The sequence below is a fragment of the Sapajus apella genome, unplaced genomic scaffold (assembly GCF_009761245.1).
Source record: "Sapajus apella isolate SASKATOON/1434 unplaced genomic scaffold, GSC_monkey_1.0 scaffold16, whole genome shotgun sequence".
In the NCBI taxonomy this organism is placed as follows: Eukaryota; Metazoa; Chordata; class Mammalia; order Primates; family Cebidae; genus Sapajus; species Sapajus apella.
In genome coordinates this window covers 21,325,490-21,352,338 of record NW_022436956.1, presented here as the reverse complement: position 1 = coordinate 21,352,338, position 26,849 = coordinate 21,325,490, and the positions used below count along the sequence as shown (strand labels likewise).

Below are 26,849 nucleotides of genomic sequence, written 5' to 3'. Positions count from 1 at the left end.
AAGCAGATAGAGTAAAAATGAGTTAATATGCCTGCTAGTTCTTAAAGGAGCTAACAAATCCAAACAAAAGATGATTGCAATTCCAGTTACATTAATCTAAATCCAGTCTCAAGTGACTTTATGCTGAGGTGAAGTATCCTGCTCAAACTCTTAAATCATTTTGGGCAAAGGTCACATAGGCTTCTTACTCATATCCTTGTTCTTCTTAACACTTTAAAAAGGTAAAAAACAGGCCAGGTACAGTGGCTCATGTCTAGAATGCCAGCACTTTGGGAGCCCAAGGCAGGGGGATCACTTGAGCCCAGGAGTTTGAGACCAGCCTGGGCAACACAGCAAAACTCCATCTCTACTAAAAATACAAAAATTAGCAGGGCGTGATGGCACACACCTGTGGTCTTATTTTGGAGGTGAGGTGGAAGGATCCTTTGAGTCCAGGAGGTGGAGGTTGCAGTGAGCTGAAATCGTGCCACTGCACTACAGCCTGGGGGATGGAGTGAGACCCTGTCTCAAAGAAAAAAAAAAAATTCTTAGTTTGTCAGCTGTTAAAAAAAAAAAAAAAAAAAAAAACACAGTCTGAGACCTTAGTTTGTAGAGCCCTATGGTTATACCTAAAGGCAGCCAGCTACTGTGAGGAATAAGAAACTATTAATAGTTCTCAGCACTCCCCCTTGTGGACTCAAATGACACAGACTACTCAGCACCACACACTCCATATGTCCATCAGTTCCTTTCTTGGCCAACTGTGGATTCCCAATAGCTGACCAGGAAATAACTACTGTGAAGGCAGCACAAAACAAAATATTTTACACAACTACCAAGGACAGTTGAGCAGCTGTTAAAAGCACAAGCTATGAAGTCAGACACACCAAGGATGACCTTGGATAATCCATGTCCCCATCATCATCCCAGGGTTAAGTAAAATAGTGTTAAGTAAAATAATATAATTGGAGCACTGCACACAGGACTCAATATTGGCAGGAGATTAAAAAGTGAAAGGCAGAATACTGGGTGCTGTAGGGTTTTAAAAAAAAAAGTGAAAGGCAATTGGTGATACATAGAATGCTGAACAGTAAAAGGTAATCAGTGGGTAAGAAAATGGATCAACTTCCCATGAAACAAATCTTTGCAATGAGCTTTACAACACTAAAGCACCTCCGAGCATCTGTAAAACATGACCGACCATTAATCAAAATAGTCTGACCTTTGAAAAACACAGGTTTGAACTGCATGAGTCCCCTTACACGAGGATTTTTTTCAACCAAATGCAGATTGAAAATAGAGTATTCGCAGGATGTGAAAACCCAAGCATATGGAGGGTCAACTTGTCCTATGCGTAGGTTCTGCAAGGCCTACTGCAGAATTTGAGTATGCAAGGGTTTTGGTATGCGCAATCTTGGAAGCAACTGCTGGTGTCTGCTGAGGGATGACTTTATAAAAAACTCCATTTTAAGAAAATTGCCATTTTTGCATTCTAAAATTTGACAAATTACAAAGTAGATAAGCTTACATGCAATGCAAATAGCCAATGAGATGAAAAGGTACTAGGTGCTGCTCAAGAGTTGACTGTTGCCTTTTATTTCAAATACTGGCACTTCAGTCCCCACCAAGTTTATCAATGCTTTAATCTGCTTTTTTGGTTTTAAAGAAGAAAAACTGGAACAAGACAAATAGCAAGTACGTCCATTTCCCAAATGGAAAATATATATTTAAATAAGGACCATACTGTACACCAAATGTAAAACAAATACTTTTATTGCACATTTATAAAATCTGCATAGTTGTATCAAGTGTTCTTCCCTTTCATGATTCCTCGATTACTCTTTAAAAATTTGGTTAAAATACAATATCCAATCAGAAGCCTTTTAAAAATGATCAACAGGAAATATTTTTCTCTACATATACATATATATAGTTTTACGGATGTATGGTGCTTTCTTTCTTTCGCTTTATATTTTTTCTTTTTTTCTTACAAATTACTTTTAAGGGCAAAAAAGAAGGCTGGGTGTGGTGGCTTGCCTGTAATCCCACCACTTTGGGAGGCTGAGGCAGGCAGATCACTTGAGGCCAGGAGTTCGAGATCAATCTGGCCAACATGGTGAAACCCCGTCTCTACTAAAAATACAAAAATTAGCCAGTTGTGGCACATGCCTGTAATCCCAGGTACTTGGGAGGCTATGTCACCAGAATCACTTGAGCCCAGGAGGCAGAGTTTGCAGTGAGCTGAGATGGTGCCACTGTACTCCAGCCTAGGCAACACAGTGAGACTATCTTGGGGGAGGGAAAAAAAAAAAAAACAAAAAGGAGGCAGACCAAAATGGTCTTTGGAGCCAGTAGTAGCCTTAGACCATTTCTGACAATTTTCAGATATTAGAAAATTTTACCTAAATGCCTAACAACTATTAACGCATGATCTTTAGTCAAGTTACAAAATGCTATTCTGTCTGAAGTCCTTAATGGTTTCGTTTCTTTCACTGAGGACTGAGTATGAGGTTTTCTGGTTTATTTAAAGATAGAAAAGAAAGGAGAGAGACAGGTCTCCTTTGACTTTTCAGCATCTTACTGCCATGTGACCTTACATTCTACCCACATGTAAAAGGGTCCATCAACAACCCATCTGTCATCTCCTGTCAAGAGCCAGGCAAGGTTTGTATTTCTAATCTCTTGTAGTGAAGAATTTTCAAAAGTCATCTGTATTTGATAAAATAACTAGTAGCTGTTCATCTAGTTCAGGTTCTCATGAATCATTCTATTCTGCTGTCAAAAATATTTATGCCTGAAGGATAGTTTTAAAAGTGGCAAGGCTAAGCATTGTTCTAGGTACAAGGCATTTCAGGTCTTCTGGCATAATTCAACACCTTAATACACTGGTTTCCACCTTTTCTAGTGAAATAGCTTTTATGATTTTGTACCTAAAAAGTGCAATTTTATTTTCAATCCTTCTTTACACACCCAGCATGGTTGGGGTCTGAATTGGAATCTTATGTGCCCACCTAATCCTTTTCCCAAGGTGAGCACTGTACAACGGACTTCTGTGCAAGGGGCAGGCAGCCAGAAACCAGAATGGGCCTTGAACACGTGGGAGCTTATTTCACTGTCACAGTTGAAACTCCTTGAATTGACTCCATGACAGCTGCAAATCGGCTACATAGGTCATAAGGAGAATTGGGTCGAATAGTTGGAGGCTCCTTCAAGACAATGATTTCTGCAGAAGGATCTAGAAGTCTGGGTAGAAACTCCCCTAGGCACAGCTGCAGATTTTCTGTGGAGGGAAAGCAGATGGTTACATATACAGCCCAACAGATCTCCAAGTAAAAGTGAACAAGCCTGGAAGGCCTTCTATTAGCCCCTTACCTAACTTCAGAGGTCAAAGCATTATGCTAGCCAGCTAATAATAAATGATGATTCCTTCAGGCAAACCAGGAGCAAATGCAAATACATCAAAGTTTTAGGTCACTGCTTTAGGCCACCTGATGTTGGCAAAATAACACTATATATTTACTTCATTATGAAAGGGTCTTCTAATCAATTGTCTTTTTTCAATATGAGGAAGTAGATATGATACTCTGACATAGATATGATGGTAATACTTTCTTTCAAATGTTTACAACATGTCAATGTATACACATGGATTTAAGTAAAGCTACATATCATACATGGTCTAAATCAGGGGTATACAATCTTTTGGCTTCCCTGGGCCACACTGGAAGAATTGTCTTGGGACACACATAAACCTCACTAACACTAACAATAGCTGGTGAGTTTTTAAAAAAATTTGGCTGGGCATGGCAGCTCATGCCTGTAATCCTAACATTTTGGGAGGCCACGGCAGATGGCTCACGAAGGTCAGGAGTTCAAAACCAGCCTGGCCAACATAGTGAAACTTCTAATAAAAAATACAGAAAAGTTAGCTGGGCATGGTGGCGCATGCCTGTAGTCCCAGCTACTTGGGAGACTGAGGCAGGATAATTGCTTGAACTTGGAAGATGGAGGTTGTAGTGAGCCGAGATTGTGTCACTATACTCTTGCTTGGGCAACAGAGTGAGACTTCGTCTCAAAAAAAAAAAAATCTCAGAATGTTTTATGAAAGTTTACAAATTTGTGTGGGCCTCAGGTTAGACAAGCTTGGACTAAATAAAAACTGAAGACAGTAAAGGAAAAGACATGGCAACTAGTCATTACAGAATTTGTTTTTGTTTTGTTTTTAAGAATTTTTAAACATTTTTTTAAATAAAATAAAGACGGGGTTTCACCATGTTGGTCAGGCTGGTCTTGAACTCCTGACCTCAGGTGATCCGCCCACCTTGGCCTCCAAAGTGCTTGGATTACAGGCATGAGCCACCACGCCCAGCCCAGAATTTGTTTGTTTTTTGAGATGGAGTCTTGCTCTGTTGCCAAGGCTGGAGTGCAGTGGTGTGATCTCGGCTCTCCACTACCTCCACCTCTAGGGTTCAAGTGATTCTCCTGCCTCAGCCTCCCAAGTAGCTAGGACTACAGGTGCCCACCACCATGCCCATTTAATGTTTGTATTTTTAGTAGAGATGGGGTTTCACTATATTGGCCAGGCTGGTCTCAAATTCTTGGCCTTGCGATCTGCCCACCTCGGCCTCCCAAAGTGCTGGGATTACAGGCATAAGCCACTGTGCCCAGCCCAGAATTTTTAAATAAATACTATCACCTTACACACTTGAACAAGTCAATAGAATTATCTTTTTTTTTTTTTTGGAGATAGGGCCTCACTCTGTTGCCCAAGCTGGAGTGCAACAGAAAGGTCTCAGGTCACTGTAGCCTCAAGCAATCGTCTCACCTTAGGCTCCTGAGGAACTAGGACAACAGGTGCATACTACTATACCCAGCTAATTTGTCATGTTTTGTAGAGACAGGGTCTCACTGTACTGCCCAGGCTGGTCTCGAACTCATGGACTCAAGTGAGCCACCCACCTCAGCCTCCCAAAGTGCTGGGATTACAGGCATCAGCCACTGTGCCCAGCCCCATCAATGGAGTATCAGTGAGAAACTAACAAAGAGGATTTATATCAGAATATATAGCCATTTTCCAAGTCTACTGACCTCACCTAAAAACAATCAGCTTTAGGCTCCCTCCTCAAGATGCTTTAAACAACCAAGGATATTCCACTAATTAATTAACCTTGAAGTCATCATAGTTAATATAACTTCAAGCCACAGAAAAACTTAGTCAAGGCACCCTCCCATAACCATACTCTACATACGTAGATTGATTTTTTTATATTTTAATTGGAGTCTTGCTCCATGGCCCAGGATGGACTGCAAGGGTGCTATCTCAGCTCACTGCAACCTCCGCCCAAAGGGTTACGCAATTCTCCTGCCTCAACCTCCCAAGTCGCTGGGATTACAGGTGCCCACCACCACATCTGGCTAATTTTTATATTTTTAGTAGAGATGGGGTTTCACCTTGTTGGCCATGCTGGTCTTAAACTCCTGACCTCAGGTGATTTGCCCACCTTAGCCTCCCAAAGCTCTGGGATTACAGGAGTAAGCCACTGCACCCGGCCAGATTTTGATTTTTAAACTATAAAGGCATTTGTCTTTTGGCACATGAAAGGATGGTAGAAGTCTGACATTCCTGGAGAGCAGTGATGTTTTTCAAACCGGGCTTGTTGGTTGCCCATGGAGGTGATTTAGCAGTCATGGGGAAGCTAAAGGCAGATTAAAAGGGGCAGAGGCCCAGGCTCCCTTCCTTTGTTTCAATAAAACAGATCCACTTTTAACTTATTTATATGCTAGGAGGTTCCAATTCCTTAAAAAGGTTTGGCAACCAGTACTATCAAGTGAGAACATTGTAATTTCTAGAATTCTCAAAACCTTAGAACGTTATTAGCAAGAGCATATACCTGCAATATCTTGCCCAAGGTAAGAGCACCAATGGTTTCTCATGACTTCAATGGCATCCAGGTCATCCTTGGAGATGTCATTATTAATGATAAGGTGAATGCAGGGGATGATCAGCTCATTCATCACATTAATGCCCTCGGTTACAGAGTGATCATCATTTGTTTCAAAGAGAGAAGCTGCTTTGGCATTCAGCTCCTACAGTTAAAAGGTAGAATTAGGTGGGGAAAAGTATGAAAAAGATACATATTTCTTTAATAACAATCTAAACAAGCAGTTCCCAAACTTTACTGCACATTAGATGCACTTAGGGATCTTTAAAAACTACTGATGTCTGGTTCCCAGTCCTGATATGCTGATTTAATTAGTATTCAGATGACCAAGACATTGGGATTTTACGAAAGCTCCCAAAGTGATTCTAATGCAGCAAAGTTTATGACGCAATGGCCTAAACTTGTAAGGCAAGGTCCTGCTTAACACCTGTTTCAACCAAAGACCAGTTAACTGGTTCTCTGTCTCCTCCGAACACCAGAATCACCTGCAGAAGACAGACTGATGTCCAGCCCCTTCCTACGGATTCTGGTTTAATTGTCTAGGGAGAGGCCTGAGCTTCACAACTGTCTGAAAGCTCCCTATATGATTCTGATGCACACCAGGGGTTAGGATCCAATAATGGAAAGAGTCTAAATCCCTATTACTGCATTACTACAGAAGCTGGGTAGGATATTCAAAAATGTCAATCTATTTGGTAATTTAAAATATAAAAACATGGCTCTAATAAAATTCAGATCCATCAAAACAACAAGATCCCTTTTTCAGCTTCAAAGTGGCCCTGCCACACCTATAACTAATACAGTTGTCAACTTGTAAATCAGAAAATAAAGCTATTGCATGTATGTCATGACCTAATCTCACCCATTCAGTATGTACAAGGCCAAGGCAGTAGTAGAAATATTGGCTTGTCTTCTGTGAAGGGCAAATTTGCTGGGTATAGGAGAAAATACACACAAGCACAAAATCTGAAAGCAGGCTACCCCTTTACAGTTCTCTGAAGGACAAGCATCACATAAACCCCTGGGGAGGCAAGGGGATATAGGTCTGCCTTTCCATGTGGCTATACAGCACAAATCAGGCCAGGAGAGAGTTAATCTTCACTAGTATGACGATGATGTTACCAGAACAGCAAGACCAATTCTTATGGTTCCTACTTTTCTTAAAAAAAAAAAAAAAAAAAAAAAAAAAATGAAGTGTCTCAGAAGTCACTAAAACTTTCATCTACCAGCTTAAAAGTGAACACGGAAAAAATACTGCATTCCTTCCACACATATTTATTACGTGCTTCCTACATGACAGTCACAGAGGAAATGGCTGAGTGAGAAAAGTATCTGTGCTCAAGGTACCTGGTAGGAAAGCAATGTGATAAAATCTATAATGCTCGTATACATGAAGGGCACACAGAGGGATGACTAATTCTCATCTTAACTTCTATCAGTTATCATTGAAGACCAATGGCATTCACTAAAAGTAACTTAAAAAAAAAAAAAAAAAAAAAAACCTGTTCCAATGTAAAACTGTTCATGAGAATTAGGGGGGAAAAAAATCTAAAACCTGCCGGAGATATTTTGTTTTGAAAGTCATGTCTTTTCAAGGAGCAGAGGTAAACAAAAAAAACCTTAAGACTTTACAATCAGTACAAACCAGAAGGCATTTCCTTCGGTATAAAGCAATCACGGACTCCTTGACCCCCCGGCGAGGCCCCTTCATCAGCAGGGCAGCATTGCTCTGGTAGGCATATACCAGGTAGGAAAGTGCCTCTTGGTACCTTAGAAAATGGGAGATAAACAACAGCTGAATGCTCTTTTACTGAAATCTAGGGGTTAGACCTCTCTTTTCCCCATTTCAAGAACCTACTTGGCTACAATTAAGAAAAAGTCAAGGGCCAAAAACAAAAAGTCAAGGGCCAGCTCTTCTACAAATTGGCCAGTCCACCCAAAACAAATCATGAAACTTCCCTAGCCTCCGTTTTTCCCATCTCTAAAACAAAGAATGCTCACTAGGGTCCATGTCAACTCAAAAATCCATTTTCTGAGCATCTTCATTGACCACAAAGACAGTCTGGCACAATATATCTCTTGGCTGATCCATCTCATTATGTGAAGGATAAAAAGCTGTGTGTGATGTTTAGAGCAAAACTGAAGCACTGGAAGAGGCACACACACTAGTGTATATGGCAAGAGAGGTTACGCATGGTTGTGGCTCTCAATATTCCCAGGTGGGCATCTATAGGGAACAGCATCCTGACTAACAATCTTAGTAAAATAAAAGATCAACATACTTTCCTTTTTGATAGAGTTCTAGGCCTGTTAGGAGGTACACAGATACTTTTCGGAACAAACTATAATCTTCATGCCACTTCTGAAAAAGAATGGCTACTATTAATAATTATGATCATAAATTTTTAGTGCCCTTTCCACCTAAGTTTTAAATTCATTACAAACATTTACTGAGCACATCCGTGTAGCCACAAAAATAACACACACTAAAGCTTTCAGATAAAAACCTACTCAACATTTAACATAAAAGTATACCACTGATCTTAATTTTCCATGTTCTGTTCCTTTCAGTTGAGTAACAGAAGTATTTATTTCCTACAAGCTTTGGAATTTATCTTAATTTCCTGTAGCTATGTCAAAGACATTCAGCTGTAGCTTAAGCGAAGGACTTCTTCAGCGCTGGTAAAGCCATCCAGATACGGAAAATGATGGAAAGACATGGCCATTTCTAGTCATACAGAGCAACGTTCAAATTCAGGAAGTGTGGCAGATACACCTTGGGTGGTACACAACATTGTTTTACATAGAAAGCAATTAAAAAAATGTACAACTATGTATATACTTTAAATGCATATTTTAAAAACTGTATCACTTAAAACAAACCAAATGCACCATTACAAGAATTTTACTGATTAGGACAAGGCTAAAATAGGTATTTAAGGGAAGTAAAGTGTTGATTCACCCTAAAAGAAGAATGAAAATAAGGAGACCTACTATTCTGAGGACAAGAAAATATCATTTATCCATTCTTTACCAGGTTTTTTTTTGGGGAAAGTGGGAGAACAAGTCAGTCTGCCATTGTTAATTTTGCCTCAGGTACCATTTACCTCAGGAATTAATGTTTTTGCTCTACAGACTTAAAGAAAAGACTTCACCTTGTACTCTTCCATATTCATGTCATCTGGACCAATTTCCTTCAGTTTCGCTTGAGCCACCTTCATAATGCTGATTGATCTGTGTGGGACAAAGTTCAGAAAGCAATGAAAGGGTACAGGGCAAAACTTTCCCAACAGAGGAGTTGGTCTAGCCTGACCCAGACAAAGGAGTGATTCACCTGAATGTTCTCTTCTCACCTTTCATCATAGCTAAGATTTTTATCTGCAAACTGTTCCAGAAGAGTTCGTTCTACTACCCTTTTGGGTGCTTCATTTTGGAAGAAGTAGACAAGGACATGTTGAAGTCGAGGATCACTGTGAGAGGTGGGGGTCTCTTTGGCAAGCTGATAGAGCCTGGAGTATTCCTCATGGAATGCCTATTAAGGACAGCATCAATAGTTAGAAAAGGAGTGTGCTGTGGGCTTCTGCACACAGAAATTGATGCCTAGGAGCAAGGCAGTCTCTTAACTCTAAAAAGACTTCTAAAAATTCTTATTGAGGAATTACAAAAGCAACTACAGAATCTTTATATTGCTTTCATAAGGGGTGAAACTCTTTCAGCATCCTGGCACCAAAAACATACTATACCTTTTTTTTTTTGAGACAGGATCTTGCTTTGTCACCCAAGCTGGAGAACAGTGGCATGATCACCTGGGCTCAGGTGATCCTCCCACCTCACCCTCCCAAATAGCTGAGACTACAGGCACACGCCACCATGCTCAGCTAATTTTTGTATTTTTTGTAGAGATAGGGTTTCACCATGTTCCCCAGGCTGGTCTGGAACTCCTGAGCTCAAACAATCTGCCCATCTTGGCCTCCCAAAGTGCTGGGATTACAGGCATGAGCCGCAGGGCCCAGTCTATTATACTCTTAAGAAATTCAGTTTTCTCATAAAGTTCTCAGAAAAAAATATATTTAGTTTTCATTGTTATAAAAGGCAGATACTTGTGTGTCAATGACTTAAACTTTAAGCATCTATACAAATGCAATTTTACCCAAGTATTTTTAAAAACATGGACTACTTTGTTATATTATGGTCTCAAAATTAACCCAGTTGCTACTAACAGACAACTCCTAAGAACAATGAAAAGCCCTCCAGGCTACGTGTCACTGAGATTGTTCCTGCTAGCCAAGGCTGGGTTAGTATCAAGTGAAGAAAACAGCTTGTTCATAAGTTGGACAGGAAAGGGAGTTTCATGTTTCACTTCACAGAAGACTTTTTTTTTTTTTTTTTTTAATTTTCTTGAGACAGGGTCTCACTCTGTTACCCAGGCTAGAATGTAGTGGCACAATCATGGTTCACTGCAGCCTTGAACACCTGGGCTCAAATGATCCTCTTGCCTCAGCCTCCAAATTAGCTGGGACTACAGGCATATGCTACCATGTCCAGCTAATTAAAAAAAAGAAATTCCACTATGTTGACCAGGCTGGTTTTGAACTTCCGGCTTCAAGCAGGCCTCCCTCCTGGGCCTCCCAGAGTGCTAAATTACAGGTGTGAGCCACTATGCCCAGGCTCTTTTTTTTTTTTTTTTTTTTTAAGAGATGGGCTCTCTTAGGTTGCCCAGGCTGGAGTACAGTGGTGCAATCAAAGTGCATTGCAGCCTCTAACTCCTGGGCTCCAGTGATCCTCTACCTCAGCCTCCTAAGTAGCTAGGGCTACACGCACATGCCACCACACCCAGCCTTAATCCCATTTTTCCCCTTCTTACAGAATTATTTCCCCAATATTATGATGCCTGTGCTGTAAGAATTAGAATTTTAAAAACAGAGATACCTTAATCAGCCCTGCTTCAGACCCATCTCGGTCAAAGGTCTGACGGGCTTTAGCTATGGCCAGGATGACCCCTTGCATGGCAGGGCTCAGCATCACCTACCACAAAGGGGCACAAAACATAGAGAAAAAGGAGAGAAGAAAGGTTCAGCAGAAGACTGTACGAAAGTAGGCTGAACAGATTGCTAAAGGGCAGCAGAGCAGTGTTCCTATGTGCACCCACCACTTCTGTCCTTCTAGATGATGTCAACACCCTGCCCAAGACAAGCTATTCCTAAACTATATGTTCTAACTCAGTAGGATGAAGAAAGATGTATGCCTAAAAATATCTCCCAATATGGTACTGCTGAAGAATTAAGTTAAATTATAGTTCTCGGAGGGGAAGTGTCTAAGGTCAGAATTCCAATTTAGTTCTGTACTTTGGGTGTATATCTTAAACACACAAATACTTCACAGTTTTACTACGATGAACAGTGTATTTAAAATAGTCTGGATACTAGGGACTATATAAATATGACTCCATAAAGAAAAACTTTCAAGGATTTTTTTTTTTTTGGAAATGGAGTCTCATTCTGTCCCCCAGGCTGGAGTGCAATGGTGTGATCTCGGCTCACTGCAACTGCTGCCTCCTGGGTTCAAGCAGTTCTCCTGCTTTGGCCTCTCAAGTAGCTGTGATTACAGGTGTGCGCCACCACACCTCGCTAATTTTTGTATTTTTAGTAGAAACAGGTTTCACCACATCGGCCAGGCTGGTCTTAAACTCCTAACCTCAGGTGATCCACCCACCTTGGCCTACCAAAGGGCTGGGATTACAGGCATGAGCCTGTAAATTACAGAATTACCTTTTCAATGATTTTTTTGTTTGTTTTAAATACCCCACAGGGAAAAGAAAAAAGAAATCTGAGAAACAGAATTCATTACTGTTTACGTGCAATGCAACTGAAGAGGAGACAGACAACAAATAACTTGGGGTTCTATAGCTTCTTCCTAAAGCTTTAGAACTAAAAATAACTTAAATCCACATTTGTTCAGCTCACTGTACAACTGAAAAATTTATATCTGGAGAAAAAACAATGGACTAATATCCAAAACAAAGATTCCCTACTTTAAATTAGAAGGCAATCTTTTGTCCAAAATAACAAAAAGGGAACTAAATTTTACCCTTCTGAGCAATCTAGACTCTGCAGTGGCCCTGTTAAGTACAAGCCTGGGTAAATATACACATGCTGAGAGCACTAACAGTAGAAACACGACTATCTTTCATAAGGTCAAAACAAAATAGGCTTTCTTGACAATTATTTGTTGCAATGAGAAAATATCAGCTATTGGCAGATACCTTAATATAGTAACAAGAGAAGGAAATAGAAGACCGACAACAAACAGCTAAATCCTGCACTCATCTCTGTACCTCCCTCCTCATCATATCCATCTGCACCAGATCTAACCAGAATCCTTCCCACACTGGGAATCTCGACTTCAGAGACCTCAGAATTAGGCTGGGCAGTAGACTCTGCATCATTAGCCTTTTGAGGCTGCTCTGACTGCTCTGCAAAGTTTGTTTCCTGGGGCATGGGCTTCTTGGGTTCAGCTTCTTTAAGCTATGGCAGCAGAATGGGGAGAAAGAGTAAGAAAAAACAGGAGAAATAAAAAGGGGTTGGTTAAATGCAGCAGAGACACAGAATAAAAGAAATGTAAGAAAACTGACCATTGCTGCTGAAAGCCTGGCCCTCCTGAACTTGGGCTTCCCAGTCATTCTCACCTCACTCAGTGCTGCTTCTACACCGCTCTTCTCATAGGCACGGGCTGTGTTTGCAATAGCCTGGGCAGTCTGCTCCTTTACAATCACAGCATGCTCGGATGACAAGCAGCGAACCCCATGAGAAGAGGCTACTGAAGGCTCTGATAAAGAATATACAAAGGTCTTAGCATCTGATGATAAATAGTCTAGAATACTCAGATAAAAAGCAAGCAGAATGGATACAGTTTAATATACAACCCTGCTAACAGCTTTTTACAAAGCCTATGCAGGTTTTCCCTAGAAAGCAATAACTACAAGAAATGGCTACTTCAGCAAGAACTCTGATAAAAGTCTGTAAACTTTGAACCCACTGGTAAGTCTGTAAAATTAATGTGCACCCAACTTTGTCATATTTCTACACATTAAGAAAACTTTCTACAAACAAGCATCTGTTAGGAAGATCACCTTTGGAGAATGGTTTTCATAAAGTCTACCTATTAATCTTATCATAGTTTCTCCCATAACCTGGGAAATAAGCAAAACCATATACACAGTGAAAGTCACAGGTAGTTCTTTCTGATATTACTTCTCTTCATCAGATCACATTCTAATGCCACAATTCATTCCACTAGGTTGTGCCTGGCATAACAACTGCATATGAAATATACTGTGAAGGCTGTGGCATCACCTAACCATCTGAAGGGCATAGGGCTGGCTAGGGGAATACAGCATGAAATGTTACTATATCTCTGGCATAAATGCCTTCTCAGATACCTTGTGATGTAGAGAAGTCCTGTGATGAGGAGTTGGTGGAGGACTCCATTTGAGGGATTTTGCAAGATTGCTCTTCTTCCCACTCCTCTACTTCTTGCTCAAATCGCCAGTTATCCTCCTGAATGTAATGCTTAAGTTCCACAGATAAGGCTTCCACTTCTGACATTTGATCTGACTCATTTGGGGCTGCCTCTGAGGAAAAGCAAAGATAGAATTAAAAGGTCACAAGGAACCAAAGATCATAAGAAACCAAAACATCCTTTTTAGAAAGGAAGAAAGCAAGATATTTCATCTTTATCTTACTCCTAACTAAAAATACATACACATATAATCCATCAGAAATGCAGGCTGAGTATCTCTTATCCAAAATGCTTGGGACCAGAAGTGTTTGGATTTCAAATTTTTTTCAGTTTTTGGAAAATCTGCACCATTACTTATAGTTGAGCATCCCAAATCTGAAAATCCAACACCTGAAATTCAAAATGCTCCAGTGAGCATTCACCTTCAGCATCATGTCAGTGCTCATAAAGTTTTGTGGATTTTGGAGCATTTGGGATTTTGGATTTTCTCATGTGGGGTGCTCAACCTGTACGGACAATGTAAGAGCAACAATCGATAACAGTGCCTGACATTTAGTAGGCACTCATTAAACATCTGCTAAACGAATGAATAATACAGAGTTAAAGATTTGGAAAGTGGGCCGGGCACAGTGGCTCAAGCCTGTAATCCCAGCACTTTGGGAGACCAACGCAGATGGATCACTTGAGGTAGGAGTTTGAGACCGGCCTGGCCAACACGGTAAAACTCTTTTGTAAACCCTTTAAAAAAAACACACAAAAATTAGCCAAGCGTGGTAGAGCGTGTCTGTAATCCCAGCTACTTGGGGGGCTAAGGCTGCAATGAGCTGAGATTGCACCACTGCACTCCAGCCTGGGTGACAGAGTGACACTCCAACTCAAAAAAAAAAAAAAAAAGATTTGGAAACTGGTCATTGTCAATCACTGGATATACCAACCATTTCAGGGAAATTCAGAAAATCATTAGAGCCAATAAAAATTTCAGGCTAAACAGTTTTCTCAATTGAACCACAGCATTTGGTTGGTAAGCATGTCCATTTCCAAAAGGTTAGAGATGAATTTCAAGACATTTATATCATTAACTTTCACACAATTAAGTACTATGAGAAAGCAATTTGATACAATGGTTAGATGGTCAATAATACCTGGCTCTAATGGTAAGGATATCAACAACATACTAAATTTCATTTTCTTTTTTTTTTTTTGGGACGGAGTTTCACTCTTGTTACCCAGGCTGGAGTGCAATGGCGCGATCTCGGCTCACCGCAACCTCCGCCTCCTGGGTTCAGGCAATCCTCCTGCCTCAGCCTCCTGAGTAGCTGGGATTACAGGCACGCGCCACCATGCCCAGCTAATTTTTTGTATTTTTAGTAGAGACGGGGTTTCACCATGTTGACCAGGATGGTCTCGATCTCTTGACCTCGTGATCCACCTGCCTCAGCCTCCCAAAGTGCTGGGATTACAGGCTTGAGCCACCGCGCCCGGCTCCAAATTTCATTTTCTAACCCTGTGACCAAAATAAAATAAAAATCCTATATCAGATTAACACATTCACTTACTGGTTACCATTAATCAGCCTTTTCACTAAGCAAATGACAGTTTCCACTTGTTTGTTTCTATAATACAAAAATAAACTATGCACACAATAACAAGGCTCCTATAAACTACCAACAGCTAGCACATTTCACCTGTTATAATAACTCCCACAAGCAGTTACTCATTCCTTCACACCATAAATATACAATTGTGAAGATCCGTTACTGTTCAATGATCATTCTCTCCATTTCCTAATCCCCAACCACACTAACACATCATTAAGATAATGTGCTGCCTGGACAGAACTGCATTACGTGTTGATTGCTTTGGGACAGAATCTCACTCTGTTGACCAGGCTGGGTGCAGTGGCACAATCTCAGCTCACTGCAACCTTTGTCTCCCAGATTCAAGTGATTTTCCTGCCTCAGTCTCCCCAGTAGCTGGGATTACAGGTGTACACCACCACACCTGGCTAATTTTTGTATTTAGGAGAGACAGGGTTTCACCATGTTGGCCAGGCTGGTCTTCAACTCCTGGCCTAACGTGATCCACCGCCTCAGCCTCCCAAAATGTTGGGATTACAGGTGTGAGCCACTGTGCCAGGGCTTATGCAACACAGTCAAGTTTGAATACTAAAAGCAAAAGGTTCCTATTAACTTACTTGCAAAATGCTCATCATAAGACCTCTCATAGAGGATGTGAAGAAAGACAGAATAATGTAAGTTGAAAACACCACAGAATTTGGAGAATTATATTTGAATCTTGGGACTGCTATTTATTTAATGACTATGTGATTAGTCAACTTTAGAACCCTTAGAACCTGTTATCCAGCTGGAAAATGAATATCACAACATTTTCTAACCTTCCTCCCTCCCTTTTACAGTTGTAAGTTCTTAGAGAAATAAAGTTTGAAAGTATGCTTTCAGCATTAAAGTACCAATATAAATGATAAGTATTCTTGCTCTTAGCATGAGTAGTAGTATTATGACAACTGTGAAACTATTCCGGCAAGTACACCTGTAAAATTTAGTTATTCTGCGCCAGGCTTGGTGGCCCACGACTATAATCCTAGCACTTTAAGAGGCTGAGGCGGATGGTCACCTGAGATCAGGAGTTCAAGACCAGTCTGGTCAATATGGTGAAACCTCATTTCTACTAAATATAAAAAATTAGCTGGGCATGGGGGTGGGCACCTGTAATCCCAGCTACTTGGGAGACTGACACAGAAGAATCATTTGAACCCAGGAGGCGGAGGTTGCAGTGAGCTGAGACTGCACCACTGCACTCCAGCCTGGGTGACAGAGCAAGACTTGGTCTCAAAAAAAAAAAAAAAAAAAAAAAAAAAATTAGTTATTCTCCAAAGGGTGCAAAAATGTATGTACAAAATGTCACTATCGGCACCATAAGATGGAGCAAGAAAAAAAGAAAGATGTCACTAAAAACAACAACTAGAGACAAAGTCTATCTATGCGAGGCAAGTTGAATAAATTTTTAAAATACGTACATTCCATACAATGAATTATTATATAGTTGTTAAAACTAATGAGTAGATTCTTCTTCTAAAAATATAGAGATTGATAAATACTCGATTAATGAAAAAGGTTCAGAGTTGAATCAAAAAATAACCTATTTGGGGATAAGAGGAGGAGATAAAATAAATAGAAACTAGCATATGCATACAACGTGTCTTGAAGGCTACATAAGAAACCTAACATTGTACACTTGTTGGGGAGTGGGACCAGTGGTCAAGGAAGTAGTAGTAAAGCGAACTTGTTTTTCCTTTTCATTCCCTTTCATACTGTTTATATTTTTGAAACGTATTATTATGTAATAGTAAGCTGTAGTTTAAATTTTTAAAAAAGCAGTATAAGACTGTGCTTCTCCCTGAGCAGTACAGATTTTCCCCTGTCTATAGATTCTGCCAAGATATTTTTACCTGCATTGAAGTGGGGTAGTTTGTCATTAATGTACATCAGACAGTATGCACTAACATTTCTCAGGCCCCCATAGGAATCTCTTTCAACTTCTTCCCAGGAAGATTCGGTAACAGAGATGTCATTGTACTTGAGCCAGCTCTGACGGGGTTGATTATAGATATAGGCCCAATAGTGTCCAGCATTTGCTTGTCCTTCATGAACAAGAACTGCATGCAAGCGATAAGGCACCTGTAAGTCAGAATGTACATTTCCCAGTCAGGTGAAGCAAAGTAATCTGATAAAGTTTACGTTATTAAGAAATGACTATGCATGTGATTAATATGGGGTTCATATTAAAACATCCTGTTGATTCAAGATGAAGTACTGAAAACACAGCCTTGGAGCTGATTATGTCTCAGTTCCCCAATCTTGAAATCCAGATCGTTGAACTACATGACCTCTCTGAAGATTCAACTCTAAACCCCTCAGATCTAAAACCAAATATAACCTAAACATATACATCCTTCCAATTCAAAACCTTGTTTATCTAAAAATAGAATCACCTTGACCACTCCTGCTGAAAATGCTTAGCATATTTGAGACCTAAAAACAAGGTTAGCAGCTATTTTGTTCTATACCTGTTTTATTTGGCACCAAAATTTAAGTTAACATATTTAATTCAGCCACACGCTTCTTAGAGTGAAGTGATCACCTACCTATCTGGAGTGATGACCCTTTTAATGACATATTTGTTACAACATTTGAAAAGCACATATGTATATTTTCAATATGGAGAAAATAGAGCAATTCTTAAATGCTAATTAAATACTGGAAAAAGAAATGAAAGTCAATCACAGAATCAAATTATACTGGAAAAAGAAATGAAAGTCAATCACAGAATCAAATTAAACTTACACTTAATCAGTACTTTGACCTACTTTAATTACTGGTGAAGATTTTTGAAATAACACAACAGAAAAAATGGGGAAACCTGAGTTTCACATGGAGCATTCCTGTTAAGCAATGGGACTCTGCCTCAATGCGATTCTAGAAGCAGGGCTCTGCTCCTACAGCCATTCTGCCCACTCCATCCATTCTCACAGAAGCCACGGAAAGGTCATGCCCCCTAACCAGAATAGGTTCAGAAAGCTCTTTTTCCTTCCATTCCCAGAATTTATTCTAAATAAAAACTTGTGTAGATAGTAAGAATTTCTGTCCTGTCCAACTCCCTTTTGGAGTTCATTATTATAGAAATAAAGCTTGAAAGCATGTTGCTATATTGAAAAATCTGGAAGAATCATGGAACTTTTGGAAAGAAAAGGTAACTGTCCCTAGTTCAGTTTTCTCCACTGCACTACTTAAAAGTACCATTTTGTGAGTACTTTTTCTTAAAATCTGACAACAAACCTTTCTACAATATGAAAAAATTCTATGTGGTAGAATTCAAACAAGTATGTGTTAGGTCCTGTTGCTGGTAAGAAAAATATATATTGCTTTCTTTAGCCTAAAATAAAGAAACAGAATAACATCAATTTCTATCTTAAGATATCTTATTCTTATATCTTAGGGAGACTCCTATTGGGTTTTTAAAAAAACTATCAAATTTTATTTTTGTATCTACCATTAGCACATGCCTTGACCACTTTCCCATCAATTTTCATTCTACCTGACGAAGGAGAGGATCACAGTACATCTGCTCAACAGTCTGAGTAGTACTTGCAATACAATTCTTTAAATCTGTTTGGAAAAAGAAAAACAAAAGCTTTATTAAAATGATCTCATTCTATGTCATACAGGCTGCTACAACTAAGCAAAGGAAATTGCTTAGGGTCCTAATGATTTCAGCTTCCCTCTATGAACCACAAAGCAGTATACAGTTTTGTTTCTTTTTTTTTTTTTTTTTTTTCATGTGTCTTGCATTGGAACAGTATACAGTTTTAAAGCAGCTAGTACTTTAGGTTATGAAGGCTTTTAGTTCAATGTAACTATATTAAGGTTTCAAAAATTATTTTTTACAATTGGCACCAAAATTTCTTAAAGATTAAGCCATTAGGAAAACATCTTAATGGGTCACTTGGCTGTAAAATGTATGTCTCAGACAGGATCTGAAATGAGAAAACAGAACAAAGGGTAAGGCTAAATTTCTCTGAATAGGAATCTGGGAAGAATCTGGAATTTCCATCTTCTTTTTGTTCCCTAGACAAATGGAGAAAGGAAGCGGGGGTAAGGCTATTCTGAGCAATATGGGCAATGAGGTCAAAAGACTTTTTAAGAATACAATGCTGAATAATCCAATTTTACATTGTGTGTACTGCTCAAATACCCTGCCTTGTTAACTTTCAGTAAAGCATGCTTCATATAGAAAAGGCGTTAAAAGCAGAAGTCCAGAAAAGCTAAATGCTAAATCTGGGTCAACTTAAGCCAGGGTTTAGATAAACTACCACAGAAACAGGAATCAGCAGATGCAGAAAAATACCAGCAAGGTGATCATTTCCCAGAAAATTTGAGGGAGGATCTTTCCACATCTTTGTAATAGGGGTATGTGAGCCAAGCTTACAGGGCACTAAAAGAACAAAAGAAGCCACAAATACCATGTCAAAATTCAGTAGCATGGGTCAGCTGTGGTGGCTCACACCTGTAATCCCAGCACTTTGGGAGGCCAAGGCGGGTAAATCACTTTTGGTCAGCGGTTTAAGATCAGCCTGGCCAACACAGTGAAACCCCATCTCTACTAAAAATAATAATAATAATACAAAAATTAGCCAGGTGTAATGGTGCGTGCCTATAAACCCTTGAGGCTGAGGCATGAAAATGTCCTGGGAGGCAGGGAGCCAAGATTGCACCACTGCACTCCAGCCTGGGTGACAGCAAGACTCCATCTTGAGGGAAAAAAATTCTGTACAATGTACAGTAATGTCAGGAAGTATACCAAGGTGCTTAACCTCCAAACAGTCAAAAAACAGAAAAGGAAGAGTAACTGACAAGTTTTAAAAGAGCCAACCTTGTATATCTTGTTCAATCTCACTCCTCCACCTCTGAAGACAAGTCTTAACAAAGTTTATCTCCTCATCTGTGACTGTTCTTGGAGCTGGCTGTGCAGGCATTTCCATGGAAGACCGAGAAGATGTAAGTGGTTTAGACTTGTGTTGAGAATCTTCAGAAGAAAAGGTACTTTCAACATCCTGAGAAGAGCTTTCTGTACTCGTACTGAGGAAGACAAAAATCATGTTCATAATGATAATTTGCAAAAGATACCTTGGCTTAAATTATGTACTTTGGAAAGCAAGATGCTATATGAAAAAGTACAGGCATTCAGTGAGCATAAACTCTATAAAGGTATGGAGCCAACCCTTTTCTCTATATACATCATCTCACGTACCACAACTGGCCTATGAGGCAGATACTATTCTACCCCTATTTCACCAACTGCAAGCCTAAGGTTAAAGAAATTAAGCAACATAGCCGGGTGTGGTGGCTCATGCCTGTAATCCCAGCACTTTGGGAGGCCGAGGCCGGTGGATCACAAGGTCAAGAGATCGAGACCATCCTGGTCAACATGGTGAAACCCCGTCTCTACTAAAAATACAAAAAATTAGCTGGGCATGGTGGCACGTGCCTGTAATCCCAGCTACTCAGGAGGCTGAGGCAGGAGAATTGCCTGAACCCAGGAGGCGGAGGTTGCGGTGAGCCGAGATCGCGCCATTGCACTCCAGCCTGGGTAACAAGAGTGAAACTCCGTCTCAAAAAAAAAAGAAATTAAGCAACATGTCCAAGTTCACCAAGCTAGTAGGTAAAGAAAAGGAATCCAAAGGTGGATCGGTCAGAGTCTTTAGATCATGCTCTCTGATCATTGATTATTCCTTCTCATGAAGATGGGAAGAGAAGAGTAGGCCTGCAATAATTAAGGAATCAACCACAGAGTCTACAAGATGAACCCAACTAAAGTGGTACTATCCATCCAGGAACAAAATACACAGAAGCAAGAAAAAGGAAGCATCGGCTGAACATACAACTCACAGGAACACACACTAGGTGATACCTTGGAGAGCTGGGAGAGTAGGGCTTCAAGTCAGACAATCCTAGCTCCACTACTTTAGCTAAATACCCCAGGAAAAGAGTATTTTGCCTCAGGTAAATAATATCTCATCTACAAAATATAAATGTCAAATTCTTTATGTCTTTAATATAAACTGACAGAATAAAGCATATAAAGTAAATGTTAATTTCTCTATTAACCTATTGTCAAACACAGTAAAACTGCAGGTGAATAAACCAGTAAGAATATAAAATAAGCTTCTAATTGTAGTTAGATTTCTCTTTTACACCAAAGCTGAAGAATATAAACTTTCTTTACTTTTGGCTTAAAAAAAAACCCTCACTCCCTTTTCCCTACTCTCTCACATGCACAAAATAATGGAGGCAATCTCTTTTACCTAAGGTCCACGCCTATGGAAAAATAAGCCCAACAAGAGAACAGGTATCTCAATTTCAGGAGATTACACACATACACTTCCCTGTAATTTTTAAATCTAATATCAAGCACTATTATTTTATTTGATTAAATAGCCTGCCGAACCACTTTTTAAAAATTCAATTTACATTTCATAATATACATTAAAAGATTCTATTTTTTAAAAGAAATTCAAAAATCTAAGCAGAATATAAAAAGTGAAAGAGCAGCCCTACTCCTATCCCCAGACTCATGTCACTCCCTAGAGATAATCATTCTTGACATTTGGTATGTTCTATCCAAACAAGCATTTCTATGCCTACATGGATGAATAAATATTAATACCTGTAGGAGGAGTGTTAGGGAAAATAGTTAAGGTTTTTTGACAAAACTGTCTAACTTTTTATTGGGTATTAGTGTTTTCATTAGCCAGGTCACACATATCAAATGTCCTAGCTACTTTTCGTGGCTCCTCCAGGTAATAGAGATTGTTGCAGTTGGCTACTGGAATAAAATCAGAGGCTCCTGTGACTTTATCTCCCTCTGTCTTTACTAGACAAGCCCCTCTAGGCTGTCCTCTTATTTCTAGCCAGTTCTTTCTCAAGTTTTAATTTTCTATTCAGGAATAAGTCTCTGTTTCCTTGATGTTTACATAGTTATGCATACTTCAAGTGTGGAAGCATGAGAGATTTTGGAAGAGCAGGGCTTGAGGTTTCCTCTGAGAAAGGCTTCTAATGGTAGCTGGCTTGTAGTTCAAAACAAGGCAGCCCTGGGTGGAACCTGAACACTATCCTGGACATTTCGAGAAGCCTCTGAAATAACTCAACCATCCTATGGATAAGACAAATGCACTGGTGAGAATTAAGAACACTCCCACCCAAGTGATAGTCAGCAAAATCCTTCCCTTTAAGACAAAGAGCTCCGAGCTCCTGTGCTCTTATAGGTGAGCGTGAATCAGGTATAAAGATGGTGCATAGTTTAAATTATACCAGAAAAAAACAATACATACTATTTTTAAAAAACTCTTTTCATTACCTTTCCTTTGATGTCTGGTCAGGAACCGAGCAGTGCACTGAAGAAAGTGGTAATGTCATATGTGTGTCACTTTCAGGTGGACAGCTTTCTGAGGCAGGTTTTGTACTAGCAAATTCAATAACGTATTTCAGCATGTCAGGGAGCGGGAACCGAGCTGGGCCTGAGCCATATTTCACATACCTAAGAGGCAAAGACACTGGTATGCTACTGCCCAAATTGGTTTTGCATTTTAAGATTCGCTGACAAAAGATCTATTTATCAAAGGGAGTCAACAGAAAGGCTTATTCCTAGAGGCTATACAATATTTAATAGGGTACTCAAACAATCTATAGGGTAAAAATTCTCTAGCTACAAAAGTGAAAACTGCCAACAATGTGAAGTTTTATATCTGGCAGGAAACATTTCAAATGGGCTCCTAATCCTAATATTTTAAGTAGAGATGGGGTTTTGCTATGTTGGCCAGGCTGGCCTGGAACTCCTGACCGCAAACGATTCACCCGCCTCGGCCTCCTACACTGCCGGGATTACAGGCGTGAGCCACTGTGTCCAGGCAACATTTTTAAACAGTAAAAGTAGTGCATGTGCCTGGTATGAAAATTCAAATACAGAAAAGTAAGAAACAGACCATAAACACTATCTACCATCACCTCCGTTTTACTACCTAATGGTATCCATTAGGTTTCTTTTGGCAGGGCGCAGTGGCACACGCCTGTTAAGCCCAGCACTTTGGGAGGTCGAGGTGGGCAGATCACCTGAGATCAGGAGTTCGAGACCAGCATGGCCAACATGATGAAACCCTGTTTCTACTAAAAATACAAAAAATTAGCCAGGCATTGTGGTGCACACCTGTAAACCCAGCTACTCAGGAGGTTGAGACAGGAGAATCGCTGAACCTGGGAGGTGGAGACTGCAGTGATCCGAGATCACGCCATTGTACTCCAGCTTGGGCAACAAGGGTGAAACTCTGTCTCCAAAAAAAAAAGTTTCTTTTATATTTTCCAAGGGGTGTGTTACACATATACAAGCAGGTATGTGCAACCTTAAAAAAAAAATTCCGAAATTTACAGTCATTTTATTTTTTCCATTATAAAAATGTATCAAGGGAATAATCAAGAGTTTTTAGGGGCTTGGTTTAGCAAGATAAAGACTAAAAACCATTAACCCATTTATGCCTAGTGTTCCATTACTGGAATCCTAAGCTTATGGGAGTTATTTATATCCTACGGCTCAAGATCATCACCAAGGTCTGATTTTTCACACAAAAAAATTGCAACCCCTGGCATAAATGGGTTAAAAACACTTTACAAATTCTTTTTTAATGTACCAACTGGGACCTACATGAAATAAAACCTCTATTATCTTAGGAAAGAGATTGCTTTCCTAAATCAGAAAAGTTGATTTCCAAGTTACCCTCTTACCTCCACTGCCTTGGAACCCTAAGGAGAACTAAACTTCACCTGCAATGGTACCTCTGGCAGTCAAGGTAGGAAGAATGAGCGAAAACCTAAAACAGGCTAGATGCAGACTGTGGGCCAAAAGCAGAGGCTGTTTTAGAAATGGGACCATATAATTTATTATCCAACCAGGAAACTTCTGAGAGTAAAAGAGGGTGCTGTCAATTATTCAAGAAGAAAAGACACAAAATGAGCCATATAGCCACCCTAGTGATCAAGCACTATGGGAAACTACATTTCCCAGTATGCTCTGTCCCTTGAAAGTCAAAACACTTCACTGCCACAGAGCACCCAGGGACCTGGGGACAGCACCATGTAAGAGGTAAAGGATACAGCACTGGTTCTGACATGGACGCTTCCTCTTTTCACAGAACGCTTAACCAGACACAGGACATAACTCCAGAGATGGAATTTCAATGGATATTAAATCTAGAGTAGAGGTTTCCTCTCACCAACAATTCTAGCTTCCAAAGATGTAGACCTGGTTGAGCTGTCCATTGGTCCACTGCCCTATTGCTCCTGGTGCTGCCTCTGCCTCCCCACATCACCATCGCCACTGTCACCAGTCTTTTGGGGAATTCTGGCCAAGGTATTCTTCCCACTCAAGTTCAACCAATTTGTATAGCTCCACGGTGGCCTGGGTGTCTTTCACAGAGGAATGCCTGCTTTTCCCAACCCGTATGTCCCAGTTCAGCAGCTTCTTGATGAGACGCTTCAAAGACATGGTGACCTTCACCAGGTAATCAGCCTTCCATTTGGGAAGGAGGAGGAGGATATGGGAGTTGTCACTGGTGAGGGACTTGGGATGAAAGTTCTGAAGGGCTTTGAAGTCATCGTGGATGGCAAGCCCCACCATCTTCCCTGTCTCTTCAAGATCTGTCACAAGCAATCTTGAAGAGCATGACATTCACCATGTGCTGCTTCTGGACACCACTCCACCTGGTCTGGCAGTCCACAGTGGCCAGGGAGAATGATGTACTTGTCGTAAAGCGTATCTCCACTGTAGCTGACAGTGCTACGTGGAGCCAAGAGAGTAACATGCCCCTTGGGTCCTGTGTCCAGCATCTCACAGCCAAATGCCACCATTCTTCCTTGGCAACTTCTGGGATGCTCCAAAGCATGTATTCTGAGTGAGCTTTGGTAGAGTTCTGTGGGGCACTGGCCTAAGAGGATTTGTTCTGGGGCTCTTTCTTTTGGGAGTGGGTTAGTTGGCTATTAACCTTTAGAAGGGCACCCCCAGCAAATCTACTTAGCTGCAACTGAATCAGCATTCTTTGAAGGGGAAGGGGATGGCCAAGACACTGCAACCTTCCTGTACAGGGACTGTTCTGACCCTGACCCACTGCTGGAGGCAGCCTGCCTTCTTTTCTGGGAAGGGAGGGGTCTTCCAAGTGCCATCCAACCTAGGAGCTTCTTCTTTCTTTGGAAGTTCTGAGTGCAGCTTTGGGCAACTTGCTAGGGGGCTGGTTCTTTTTATTCAGAAAGCCTCTCTGCTCCAAGAGCTGCTGTTTCTTGACAAAATTTGGTGCTTGGCAGTTCCTTCTAATGCCTTTTTGGGAGCAGGTTCCACAAAATCCAGATTGAGGAGTCAGGTAAACATGCGGACAGTCAGTGGTGGAGTGTGTGAGGGCGGGGGAGGTGGGGAATACGTTCCCCGGCCCCTCTAGCCTCGTGAAGGTACAACTCAGGGGTCTCATTTTATTTTAAAACAAAAGTATTATCATACTAAGGAAAATGGTCCTATGCTCTATTTTAAAATCCAGAATACCCTATTGTCTCCTGGAAAATTAAGAATTTTTCAACTATAAAACACCAGGTATGCTTGGTTCTTTTTTGTTGTTGTTAAGAGATGGGGTCTCAGCTGGGCACAGTGGCTCACGCCCATAATCCCAGCACTTTGGGAGGCCGAGGAGGGCAGATCACAAGGTCAGGAGTTCAAGACCAGCCTGGCCAACATGGTGAAACCCCATCTCTACTAAAAATACAAAAATCAGCCAGGCATGGTGGAGCATGCCTGTAATCCCAGCTATTTGGGAGGCTGAGGCAGGAGCATCACTTGAACCCGGGAGGCGGAGGTTGCAATGAGCCGAGATCATGCCACTGCACTCTGGCCTGGGCCACAGAGCAAGAGTCCATCTCAAAGAAAAAAAAAAAGAGAGAGACAGAGAGAGAGAGAGAGAGAGAGAGAGAGAGAGATGAGGTCTCTCTATGTTGCACAGGCTGGTCTCAAACTCCTGGGCACAGTCAATCCTCCTGCCTCAACCTCCCATATAGCTGGGATTACAAGCACATGATACTGCGTTCAGCTGCTATGGTTGGTTCTATAAAAATAATTTTAAAATTCCAGCCTTACAAAGTAAAACCTTTAAAGTAAAATACTGCCACACTTAGGAGTTCTGTAAATCACTTCCAGGACAGTATCTGAGGAACCAGTTTCCAGCTTAAGTCTTTACTAAGACAGACGACTAATCACATCTTGTAAGTTCTCCTGGAGTGAGAGGAAGACGAAGTAGCAGTGGGGGTACAGTGCAGGGTCCATCTTAGGCCTGGTAGGGAAAGTGTTGTCCTTGAGGGAAATTAATGGCCTAATAAGGGAGTGGGTGGAGGTGGGGCAGTCATAGATAAAAAACGGTTAAGTGGATAAGGGGAGAATAAGCCACTGACTGTGTATGGGATCTCTTTCTTAAGTGCAAAATCAGTGGGATTTATCTAGACTAGAAAGAAATTACATGAACTCCTAAGGAAATCACAGAAAAATCATTCCACAGAAATAGTGTAAAACCAACAATCAGAAAAGGAAAAATTCCTCCAAAAGAGAAAGAACTTTATATGCATCAGAAATATTAGCTCTTTTAATCAGTTAGCACTGCTCTAGGTAGAAAAGCACTGCTTTTTAGCTTTCTTAGACACTTCAGAAACTGCTTTTCCAAAAGTGGACCGGACCGTTGTGACACTTGCCTCTCTCATATTTGTGAAAAAGATGGCAAAGGGAGTAGAAAAAGTAAAAGGCTATAAAATCAGA

At 40.5% G+C, this 26,849-nt stretch overlaps 1 protein-coding gene and 1 pseudogene across 18 annotated transcripts in view; both read right to left on the bottom strand.

Annotated features, from left to right (window-relative positions):
- Positions 1–1,735: 1,735 nt before the first annotated feature.
- The window catches only part of USP28 (ubiquitin specific peptidase 28), an 80,636-nt gene continuing 55,522 nt past the window's right edge, over positions 1,736–26,849 (bottom strand). For 6 of the 18 annotated variants that reach the window (XM_032285494.1, XM_032285495.1, XM_032285485.1 and 3 more), the window contains 14 exons: positions 22,374–22,553; positions 19,890–20,095; positions 18,555–18,625; positions 16,909–17,137; positions 13,360–13,551; positions 12,607–12,746; positions 12,260–12,445; positions 10,851–10,946; positions 9,275–9,453; positions 9,077–9,155; positions 8,204–8,283; positions 7,567–7,690; positions 5,871–6,066; positions 1,736–3,259 (listed from right to left, as the gene is read on the bottom strand). In XM_032285494.1, the coding sequence (XP_032141385.1) occupies positions 3,084–3,259; positions 5,871–6,066; positions 7,567–7,690; positions 8,204–8,283; positions 9,077–9,155; positions 9,275–9,453; positions 10,851–10,946; positions 12,260–12,445; positions 12,607–12,746; positions 13,360–13,551; positions 16,909–17,137; positions 18,555–18,625; positions 19,890–20,095; positions 22,374–22,553 (2,134 nt within the window). In that variant the 3' untranslated portion in view covers positions 1,736–3,083. Of the gene's footprint in view, positions 3,260–5,870; positions 6,067–7,566; positions 7,691–8,203; positions 8,284–9,076; positions 9,156–9,274; positions 9,454–10,850; positions 10,947–12,259; positions 12,446–12,606; positions 12,747–13,359; positions 13,552–16,908; positions 17,138–18,509; positions 18,626–19,889; positions 20,096–22,373; positions 22,554–26,849 lie in introns of those variants that run through there. The other 12 variants (XM_032285500.1, XM_032285496.1, XM_032285501.1 and 9 more) reach the window with 4 other exon arrangements.
- LOC116556270 lies at positions 24,302–25,427 on the bottom strand (annotated as a pseudogene).